This window comes from Poromitra crassiceps (assembly GCF_964638095.1).
Source record: "Poromitra crassiceps genome assembly, chromosome: 1".
NCBI classification, from domain to species: Eukaryota; Metazoa; Chordata; class Actinopteri; order Beryciformes; family Melamphaidae; genus Poromitra; species Poromitra crassiceps.
Window position 1 is genome coordinate 47595665 of NC_139623.1, and position 12122 is coordinate 47607786.

The 12122-nt window shown below is 49.2% G+C and overlaps 1 protein-coding gene across 1 annotated transcript in view; it reads right to left on the reverse strand.

Moving 5' to 3' along the window:
- Positions 1–526: 526 nt before the first annotated feature.
- Positions 527–12122, reverse strand: part of myo7ab (myosin VIIAb) — a gene marked incomplete at its 3' end in the record, with an annotated part of 147464 nt that continues 135868 nt past the window's right edge. Inside the window, exon 47 of the mRNA XM_083636027.1 lies at positions 527–619. Within this exon, the coding sequence (XP_083492153.1) occupies positions 527–619 (93 nt within the window). The remainder of the gene's footprint in view (positions 620–12122) is intronic.

The window sequence follows — 12122 nt, forward strand, 5'->3', positions numbered from 1 at the left end:
TTGTCATAATCGTGTCTCTTCTCGCACATGTGCTCCAATATGTTTTGCAGATATGTAACGAGAGCATTCGCTTTGCGCGCGCGGGCATCTGCCACGCGTGAATGGATGTGGGATCGATTTGTGATAGAGACACTGCATGAAATAGGCCACACCCATCACAGGGGAAAGCTCTCCATTCACCTCCACACACCAGCATCATATTCCTTGAATTAAACATAGCTAAAAGCTGTTGTGTGGTGGGCTGCGCAGACAACAAATGTAAAAAAATCGGCAGTTAAAGTTTTTTTGTACTCCCGAGGAAAACAAGGAAGCCATTGAGAATTGGCGAGAAGAAAAATGTGGATGTTGCTGTCAATGAAGTAAGTGTTCATCTTCCGTATATATGATCTTTGTGTGCAACACCCGACCATGCACGAGAACGCCAGGATTGGGGGGCGGTTTGTGTTTTCCCCCGTTTTGGGCGTGGTTTCTGAATGATGACGCGCTCCGCAGTGTCTCTATGGTCGATGAGTGTCCAGCGCTCGGCTCACTTGCTGTTCCCCCGGGACGTCCGCTGTTTGGTCATGGTCGTCAGCATCTGGCTGATGTAAGAGGTCAGGAGGTCGTCCATCTTGTAGCCCTGTAGGGGGCAGAGGTCAGACACTGTAAACTGCTATCTGTTCTTTGGAACGTAAGAAGACCCTACTGCCATGCAGTGATGTTGTGCATTTCTCTGGGAGATACTGTATGAGGTTGATATAATAATGTCATATAGTTATTATGGCAAAATGGAGCTTTCTGAAGCAATGAGGCTTTCCTTTCAATTCTATTGAAAAAGGGTTCACTACTTGATGCTTTCCAACATAGTAGTCTTTAGTGCCCCCTGGTGGTCAAAATGAGGAACAAAGTGTAGCACAGTGAACCAGACGAAAAGTAACAGCTTCATAGTCTATTTTAGAGCAACTGAGTAAGTTTTTGCCCTCCCACATGGGAGACTTATTTTACTTAGATGGGGATAGCTACTAACTAGAACTAGAAAATGTGATCACATTATCTCCCACTGGCTCTGACTGTAATAAACAACTTCTCCATTCTCAGTTTTCAAGCTCTTCCACTAAAACTGGCCAAACTGTAGACTTCCTCTCTGAATAGCCATTCCAACTTAACGTCATATCCTGACCATAAGAATTCAGGTTTCTTATTTCGCATCAACTGAAATAAAGGCAGTCTTGGTTCCTCGCGTACAATGAAACAAACAATGAAATTCATCCTCCACAACATCCAGTTCACATACTCTCCTCCTCAGCAATAGAATTGAACCTGCCCACCTTAATATTCAAAATCAGACAATAAAGCAAAAGACAATAAAATAAAAGACTGATAGAAACAATAAAAATAAATATAATAAATAATAAATAAATAAATTCTGCCTCTGATCTGCTTACCAACTAAACCAACCAATCGTCACTCCTCATGCCTAAACCCCACCGACGAAGCAACCCCCCCACCGCCCAATAAAAGAAAAATCTATTGGAAACTTCAGCACAGGATAAATTCAACTCGAGTTAGGTTAGTGGTTAACCCTAACCCTCAACTTAATCATCCTACCCCTAACCCTCAACTTAATCATCCTAAACCTAACCCCAACCCTCAACATAATCATCCTAACCCTAATACCACCCCTCAACTTAATCACCCTAACCCTAATACCACCCCTCAACTTAATCACCCTAACCCTCAACTTAATCATCCTAACCCTAACCATCAACTTAATCATCCTAACCCTAACCATCAACTGAATCATCCTAAACCTAACCCTCAACATAATCATCCTAACCCTAATACCACCCCTCAACTTAATCACCCTAACCCTAATACCACCCCTCAACTTAATCACCCTAACCCTAATACCACCCCTCAACTTAATCACCCTAACCCTCAACTTAATCATCCTAACCCTAACCATCAACTGAATCATCCTAAACCTTCAACATAATCATCCTAACCCTAATACCACCCCTCAACTTAATCACCCTAACCCTAATACCACCCCTCAACTTAATCACCCTAACCCTCAACTTAATCATCCTAACCATCAACTGAATCATCCTAAACCTAACCCTCAACATAATCATCCTAACCCTAATACCACCCCTCAACTTAATCGTCCTAACCCTAACCCTCAACTTAATCATCCTAACCCCAACCCTCAACTTAAACATTCTAACCCCAAACTAATGTTAACTCAACAACTAAAGGATCATTTGTACTCCATTTTCATATGAAAATAAATGCGTCCGCTTCAAACGGTGTAATCATCACTGCCCACATACGTCATGCGCCATGCCTCTTTCACGTTGGTATCATGTTAAGCAATACATTCACCAGTGGGCAGTAGAGAGTCAAATGTATGAGTGTCAGTGTGTGTGTGGTTTTGTTGCGTTTCATGTGTATCCGTAAGCTTTCAGAAGGCGGACAGAAAAAGCACAAAATGAACGCAGAGTACAGATAGAAGGCTCTGTCCGTCTCCGTCTTTAACGTAGAGTGTAATTGGGCCTTAAGGGGGTTGTTGTGACAGTGAGGGAAGACAAATTGTTGTTTGAATTGTTTACTGAGTTTTAAACATTAAAAACAGTTTAAATGAACATGGAGTCTTAATTTATAAAGATGAACAGGAAAAGGAAGATTTGCATGTCAAATTATATCAAAGTATGAATTAAATTGTGCAGTAAATGCTTACACTAGACTAAATCTATCATAAGGCATTCTGTCCCATAATACCAAACATTTTGTCCCATAATACCAAACGTTACAGAAAAAGGGGTTTTGGGGCAAGTCACACAAAAGGGGATGCCACGCCTCCTTGGAATATGATATAACCTTCATTCCACCTCAGAAGGTAGAAACATCTTGGAAGGAACATCTTGACTATTACAGAAATGTATCATGTGTTGGGCTATTTTTTTTTATTAATGGCAAGAAAGCTTCCACAAGGCAGAAAATCTAAAAGTGTCCCATAATACCTGAAGTCACCCTATATGTTCTGAGTTTTGGTTTGAGACAGATGTCATTAGCCCATTTTTCTTTATAGTCAAGAAATAACCTATTCACTATAATAGTGAACACTACAACGTAAACTGTTTCTGAAAGTAAATTGCTGCTCAGCTTCCCTGAAAACAGCATTCATATCATTACACCATGGATAGTTATGTGCTTTATCCCAGTTAAAAACTTGTTTTGTTACTCTACTCTCTGGCATATTAGACAGACGGTTCCACAATCTCAACATTTCACTTTTTTGTTTGATCAAACGAGGCTCCCAACACACGTCCCCTTGAAAAGCCAACACAGGTGCAAATTTATGCACACCTAGAAAGCAGTGGATTGCACGGTTTTGGATGGCATTCACCTTGGAAAATTCCTTACTTCCCCAAACTCCAGCTGCATAAAACAACATGGGTGACACACATGCATCATAAAGCTTTGACAATGTAGCATAACGGATGGTTACGATGTAATCCAGGTTTCCTGAGGGAGACTTCTCTCCCTCATGAATTCCATTCATGATGAGATTATCTGATCCAGCGCAGCTGTCGTGGATTACTCTTTAAGACACTAACTAACACCACCTGGGTGCAATTGTGCATGCACACTGATTGGCCGGACTCGGCTATATCATCTACTCTCAGGTGTGGCGCCCTTGCTTAATCTGATTGGAAGCCTGTTTCGGAGTGGCTTCTTGCAGGGAGAGAAGTCTCCCTCAGGAAACCTGGGTTACATCATAACCATCAGTTTCCTATCAGTCAACTTCTCTCCCTCATGAATTCCATTCATGATGAGATTCCTCTCTAAGACACCCCGTGAGGAAACCATGCAGATGTATCTGCACCTCCGGGAGCCTGAAGTGGCCATTGCGCTCAAATGAGATGCACCACCACCAGAGCTACCTCTGTGCACAAACAATGACAAAATATTCCATATGCACACACCCCTAGCCCAGGCACAAGGTGCCACCAGGGCTTAGCGGACCTCGCCAATGCTAAGGTCGTCTGTAATTGGGTGGAGAGCCAGGTAACAAGGCTTGCTTCACAGAAGACCTCCCAAAGGGAGCCTAGTAGGTTCTCGTAAGAGGCATGACCCCAGAGGCATTAGTGACTTAGTAATTCATCACTAAGGAAACTTTGAGGAGGGTGAAAGGCTGCAGCTCCATAGACTGACTGACACGGGACTCAGATCAGGCCTTAGGGTGGAATGCAGAGCATGGGCACAGCACCACCCCAGCATCACCCAGCAGTAAGCGGCAACAGTCCTATGCACCGAAGGGCAAGGAGCACACGACTCCTCTTTTTCCTTCTTTGGTCAATACAAAGTTGCCCTTGTCGATACAAAATGGCATTGGTCCCACCGAGACCTAGCGCAGCCCATATACCTGCAGATCCCTCTGCGGGGCAAATCCAAGCTTGGGAGTCAACACCACCCTGAGCGTGCCTCCAAAAAACGTGGGCACCAGTGCGCTGTGGATGCCATCGACCCCAAGAGGCAGAGGCACCATCCTCCAAATTAAACTGTGACAAGCAAAGCCTGATGGTGGCTTGTCTTCCCCTTTTTTCCCTCTTTGTCTCTTGAGTCAGGGAAAAATTCATGCTCCACCCCATGAGCTTGTCGGATTGTATGATAGAGCCCAGTCTTGGCGACGGGTTGCTCAAGACAGCTTGGTCTGTAACCAATGGAGGGAGTCTGTTGCCCTGTGGGCATATGTCCAATGGAGCACTGTCAAGGCTCTGACAGGCATCACAACCCACACAGCGCTGCCTCACCATCCTGGGGAGGGTGAAAGGGCGCACCTCAATAACCCTGGACCAGACTTTAGGGTGGAGCACAGGCAATAAGCACCAACGGTCCTCTGCTGAGGCGTGGAGCACTGAGTAGTGAGCACATGGTCATAAGAGCCAGGGGCACAATGTGCAGCTGTGGAACCCATCGGCCCCCAAGGGGCGGAGGCACCCTCTCCAGGTCACCCTGGCCATGAATGAACCAGGACAAGCAAGCCTGAAGGCGGCATGTCCTCCAAGAATTAAGGAAGTTCCCATTCTGACATCCCCGTATGTATGGATTGTATCCACAAACCAATAATAGAGCCCTGCCTTGGAGACTGGTTTCCCAAGGCAGCGGGCACGTGTCCAGTGGAACTGCACTGTCAGGGCCCAACGGCCACAAGTGACTGCCCACTTCAGCCCTGCTTCACCATCCTGGAGAGGGTGGAAGGGCCAGTCTGACAGACTGACTGGTTTGAGCCTCGGACCAGACCTAAAGCGGGGAGCAGGCAATACGCAGCAACAGTCCCCATGTTCTGAAGGGCCAGGAGCACTGTGCTGCACATTCATAAGAGCCAGGGGCACAATGCACCATGGAAGACCTCAGCCCTAAGGCAGGGGTACGATCTCCCGGTCACCCTGGTCCTCAACCAGACTGGAACAAGCAAGGCCCAAAGGCAGCTTGTCTTCCAGGCCTTACAGGAGAGGCACCTTTTGAAGAGGCGGACATACTGGACCAACCTCAAGCAAAACATTGGGCGGGAGAACCCGCTGACATGCCAATGGTTCTACCTCCATGTCCCTGAGGGGAGAAGGATATCCGGTATCTGGGCCTGGTGAACCGGACTGCCTCTGTGCAAAGCTTGTAAGCTGCAGGTACCTCAGACTCGTCCACAGAGACGCTGAACCCATATCACTCTGTCCAGGCTGCATTACAACTCCCTCTAGAGTGGTGCATAACAGGTACCAAGGCAAGGCCGGTGGCAGGCTAGGGCACGGTGAGCCCAGCTGTGTGTGTGCGGGCTCGTAAGCCGCTTATACACAGACCTGTCGCCATTGCTGCTGACACATCGCACTACCTGGAGTGGTGTGTGGCTGCCACTGAGGCACAATAGAGTGAGCACATCTGCTCGTTATCTGTGTCACTGGAACGCCCTCGAATGAGAAATGGGACAAGCAAGCCCGAGGGCGGCTTGTCTTCCCGCTCTGACCTCTGATCCTCTATGCCAAATAAAAGAGCCCAGCCTGGGAGACTGGTCACTCAAGGCAGCTTAGTCTGTGACGGACAGAGGCTGTCGCCCTGCGGGCACATGTCCGCTTAAGATACACTGTCCGGGCCCGATGTTACATCAGAGTGAACGCCCACTCAGCCCTGCTTTACCGTCCTGAGGAGGGTGGCAGGGCACAGTTAACGATTGACTGGTGTGGGCCTTGGACCAGACCTTAATATGGGGAGCAGTTAATAAGCAGCAACTGACTTGATGCATCGCAGGCATGGACCTGCTTCCCAACCTAACTGGGACAAGCAAAGCCTAAAGGCGGCTTATCCTCCAGAAGTAAGGGGAAACATTTTGACATAATCAGTCTCCATCTTCACTCAGAATGTGGAGGCACCATGATAAGCCCCTGCTGACAATCGCTCTGTTGCACCTCCCTGATGGCCTTCTTCGCCAGGAGAGTGCAATCTCTGCAGCCAAACCCTTACTCTACATTTACCCCTTCTCCCAGGACCGCGTCGTCATGGGAGGCAGCAGGGGGGCTGTGTTATGAGAGCATCATCATCTCTGGGAATGCATGTTTAGCCTCTTTACATACACACTGACTAGAGTGGTGTGTCATAGGTGCTGAGCCGCTGATGAACTGTGTCAACAGCGTCGCCAAATCCATCTCACTATCCGGAGTGGTGACAAGTGGCACTAGCTGAACCCTGGTCCCCACACTAGGGCCTTCTACTGGGACAAGCAACCCAGAGGGCGGCTTATCACCCAGGAGTCAGGGAAAGAATTCCCATCATCCTTAAGGTAGCATGGCAGGCAATAAGTAATCAATCCATTACTCATTTCACATTTATATAGCGCCAAATCATGACAAAGTTATCTAAAGGTACATTACAATAGAGTAGCTGGTCAAGACACGCTCTCTATATTAGGCCCAGCAACAATTCTCACATGCACTGACTCAGGGACGTGCAGAGAACATTAGAGGGGCAGGGGCTCAAATTCATAAAAGGGCACTTTGCAATTTGAGGCAATTTGAAGGCCAATTTAGGGGTATAACTCATTTTAAATATTCAGATTTTAACCAGATTTAGAGGAATATCTCATTTTAGGATGAGACTTGTCACGGAAAAATAACTCCATAACTGAATAATATTAGTATATAAAAGTTGCATGCTGTTGCAATACTGTTGTGAAATCATTTAAGCATCAATATTTATTTGCTCCTTTTCTCCCTTTAGGTTGTTGTACTACAACAGATAGCAACACAGGCAGAAACATTGAACGATACTGAGTGAGGCTTGTAATATACCATGCATTTTAACCATAATTCTAAAAAGCAAGACAGAAGATTTAGATAAGGTGTATTAGAATTTTTTTTATTTTTTGCTGATTCAACAACACAACATCCCTTTCCAATAGTGTAAAGTAAAAAATATTTTCAAGAGCAACAATTCTGCATTTGTTCCCTATATTTTGGTTATTTATTTATTGGGTGGTTTATTTATTTATGTATTTATTTATTCATTCATTTTTGGGTTCATTTTTGGGTTGGTGCCTTCAGGGGCGGTTTAGAAAAACACTGCTCCATGCAGAGGCCTATTACAAATGGTGCATTCAAGGCCAAGAGAGCTCGGAAAAGGCATTTCTCTTTGAATGCTGCCTTCAGTGACGGCATGGAAAGGGCAATTTCCATACAAAGCACCATTAGAAATGCATTCATGGTCAGGAAAGGGCACTTTTTATTTTATTTTTTCATGTGTCTGAGCTGTTTGTTTTGTTCATGTGTTGTTGGAATGAAAATGAAAAATGTATTATAATAAAAAAAAAAAGAAAAAAAAAAGGCACTTTTTACAGACTGAAAAAAAGGCAGGGGCTCAAGCCCCCTTTCATGTCTATGTGTGCACGTGCCTGCACTGACTATAACCTTCAATGGCATGGAGCACTGGGCGTATATTCAGAAGAGGCAGGGCACAGTCCTGCTGCTCCTCCTCTACTCTGCTCTGCCTGCACACACACATTTTTCCTTATTTTCCTCTATGCACCGGCTGTCCACATGCAAGCTCGTAGCTGCAAGTACGCCAGACTCTGAACACATCGCACACTTCAGTGGCGTGTGTTTAAGGCAAATCCAGTGACTGTTAGATGATGTCATCATTCCTACTATGATGTCATCGATCACTGATGATGTCGCAGACGGTGATGATGTCATGATTCATAAGTGTCTCAATCATGCCTTTCGGCTGGTGATGTCATGACACAGGTGATGTCATATTCGGGTTCTATAAAGGTTCGTTTCTGCAGGTCCTCTCTAGTGGTTCATAAACTAATATCACGTCAACCTCTGCAACCGTTCCCAACCTCGAACCTTGCAGACCCAGCTATCAAGTTCCACAACTTCCCTACTCATCGAGACTTCAGTTACCAAGAGTGTCTTGGCCATCAACTACCCGCAAATAGATCCACATGTCTAACACCAATCCTGACAGTATGAACCACTCTGAAATGGATTTAGCGGGCAAATTTCTCCCCCCGACCAAGGAGGAAGCCCCCGAGACCCCAGTTTCCCGGCCGGCCACGTCAGGTGGTCCACCAGACGAGTCTACCACACGTCGTCCTGCCACCGGGGAGCCCTTACAGACAGCGATGTCATCATGGCAGTCCCTACAAACACAGACCACAGACCTTGTTTCCGGCCTGGGTGTGCTCCTCACGGAGACACAACGGCAGCAAAGGCTCCTCACAGGCCATTTTCAGGACCTACTCGACAGACAGGAAGAAGCAAACAAGGCCCACCTGGCCCTGGCCTCCAAGACCACTGATCGGCACGCCCTCTTGATGAGCCGGTTAGATCATCTCAGCGGGCTAAGCCCCCAGGGCGTCACCCCGCAGCCTTCTGCCCCCCCTGCCCCAGCTTCTGAGCGAGCAGTCCCCCCAACCCAAACACCGGAGGTTTCCAGTGCAGCCACGCCTCTTGCTCCCACCGTGCCTGCTTCGCAGCAGCTGGTTGAGCCGCCGCACGTGCCCCTGCTGGGTGCTGCTGAGTATGGGGACGATTTCAAGGAGAGGCTCGCAGGTTTCCTGCGGGCGGAGGCTATGACAGTAGATGACCTAGACGACCTCCGTCTAGGTGAAGTCGTTCTGGGTTTCTGCCGAAAGGCCATTATACAGATCCCGAGCGCGGCCTGACAGCAGCAAAGACATAAACTTTAATTTCCATTGATCATCCCACCCATTAACATCTGCAGCTAGCTCGAAATGTCTAGACCAATCTGACGCGGGTGAAAGCTTGCACTCTTCGTAACTGAAGTCTCGATGAGTAGGGAAGTTGTGGAACTTGATAGCTGGGTCTGCAAGGTTCGAGGTTGGGAACGGTTGCAGAGGTTGACGTGATATTACTACTATCCCCGCTTCTCAGCCGCCGCCAGCTCCTAAGCGCATACTCTGGGGGGGAGTTTGCGTCATCCCAGAGCAGGGGCAGCCACATTTGAGTCCCAGCAGCCATCTGTACCATGATCTGACCGGCAGGGTTCGCATCAGCGCTTGGCCCATATTACTGAAAGAACCATGCCAGTTGACCTTCGCTTTTCTGGGAACCATCGGGAAACGATTCACTTCCACGTGACCGACTGTCCCAGTACTCCCGTGGTCCTCGGCCGCCCCTGGTTAGACCTGCACAAACCCTTCCTCCACTGGTCCCCTGGCAAGGGCAAGGTGGTTTCGTGGAGCCCCTATTGCCATGCAAATTGCCTGGTCGCCGCGCTCACTCCGGCTTCCCCTGCACCAGTGTCGGCTGCGGCTCCCCCGGATCTGTCGTCCGTTCCCATGGTTTACCATGATTTGGCCCCGGTGTTCGGGAAGGAGCATACGCTGTCCCTCCCACGCCACCGACCGTTTGATTGCGCTGTTGACCTTAGGACTGGGGCGACCTTTCCCCGGAGCCGGCTGTACAACCTCTCCCGTCCTGAGCAGGAGTCCATGAGAACCTACATCCATGACTCCTTGGCTGCGGGCATCATTAGGCCCTCGTCGTCTCCAGTGGCCGCTGGGTTTTTCTTTGTGGGGAAGAAGGATGGGACCCTCAGACCATGTATTGATTTCCGAGGGTTGAACGACATCACGGTGAAGAACACGTACCCCCTGCCACTCATTAGCTCTGCCTTCCCACCCCTTCATGGCTCCAAGATATTCTCCAAACTTGATCTAAGGAATGCCTACCACCTTGTCCGCATTAGGGAGGGGGACGAGTGGAAGACGGCCTTCAACACTTCCCTTGGCCATTTTGAGTACCTGGTTATGCCTTTCGGGCTTACTAACGCCCCCGCCGTCTTCCAGGCTCTCATAAATGACATTCTGAGGGAAATGATCGGCCTCTTCGTTTTTGTCTACTTGGATGACATCCTCATCTTCTCACAGGATTTTGACGACCATCAACAGCATGTCCGCCTAGTGCTCCAACGGCTGTTGGAGAACAGCCTCTTCGTCAAGAAGTGTGAATTTCATGCTTCCACTGTGTCCTTTCTCGGGTATGTGATTGCCGAAGGTGAGTTACGCATGGATCCCGCCAAGGTCGCGGCTGTGGCGGATTGGCCTGAACCCTCCACCTTGAAACAGCTTAACGGTTCCTGGGGTTTGCCAATTTCTATCGACGGTTTATCCGCAACTACGGCCGTCTGGCTTCCCCGCTTACCGCCCTCACCTCCACCTCTACTCCGTTTCGGTGGACCCCCCAGGCCAAGACTGCTTTTCGCGAGCTCAAGCGCCGTTTCTCTACAGCTCCCGTGCTCTCCCAACCTGACCCAGAACTGCAGTTCATCGTTGAGGTTGATGCCTCGGAGACTGGAATTGGGGCTGTTCTCGCTCAACGCTCTCCTGGGGATCATAAGGTCCATCCTTGCGCCTTTTTCTCGTGTAAGCTTTCACCCGCTGAAGCCAATTATAACGTCGGCGACCGTGAGCTGCTGGCAGTTAAGTCAGCTCTTGAGGAGTGGCGCCATTGGCTGGAGGGTTCCAAGCTCCCGTTCGTCGTGTGGACGGACCACAAGAACCTGGCCTACATCCAGGCTGCTAAGAGATTGAATTCTCGGCAATCCATGTGGACCTTGTTTTTCGGGAGGTTCAACTTCACCTTAACTTACCGACCCGGTTCTAAGAACGTCAAGCCAGACGCCCTGTCCCGCCAGTTCTCTGCTGACATACGGGCTGAGCCCGAACCGGTGTTGCCTGCGGCCTGTTTTGTGGCCACGGTAACGTGGGAGATTGAATCGCGTGTCCGTCTAGCCCAACAGGGCCAGCCTGACCCAAAGGGCGTTCCGCCGGGACGTCTATTCGTTCCTGACTCCGCCCGTTCTGAGGTTCTTCTGTGGGGCCACTCGACGCGGCTTACTTGTCACCCTGGGGTTAGACGGACCCTTGCCTTCATCCGCAGGCGCTTCTGGTGGCCCGCCATGGAGGGGGATACTAGGGAGTTCGTCGCCGCTTGCCCGGTCTGTGCCCGGAACAAGACTTCGACCAAGCCTTCGTCAGGCCTCCTTCGCCCCCTTCCTATACCTCGTCGCCCTTGGTCTCATATGGCCATGGACTTTATAACCGGACTCCCTCCATCCGATGGGAACACCGTCATCTTGACCGTCATTGACCGATTCTCTAAGTGGGCTCATTTTATCCCACTCCCTAAGCTCCCGTCCTCCAAGGAGACGGCGGACCTCTTGGTTTTACACGTGTACCGGGCACATGGCATTCCGTCTGACATTGTGTCCGATCGGGGACCCCAGTTCATTTCTCAGGTTTGGAAGGCCTTCTGTTTGGCTCTTGGCACGACTGTCAGCCTCTCGTCGGGTTATCACCCGCAGACTAATGGCCAAGCCGAGAGGGTCAACCAGGAGTTGGAGACCATGCTGCGTTGCACCACAGTTGCTGACCCCTCCCACTGGAGTTCCCAGTTGCCGTGGGTTGAGTACGCCCACAACACGCACCCCAACGCCTCTTCCGGCATGTCTCCCTTTGAGCGCTGCTTCGGTTTTCAGCCCCCCTTGTTCCCCTCCCAGGAGGAGGAGGTTGCGGTGCCTTCCATGCAGGCACATTTGCGCCGTTGCTGTCGCACGTGGAAAAG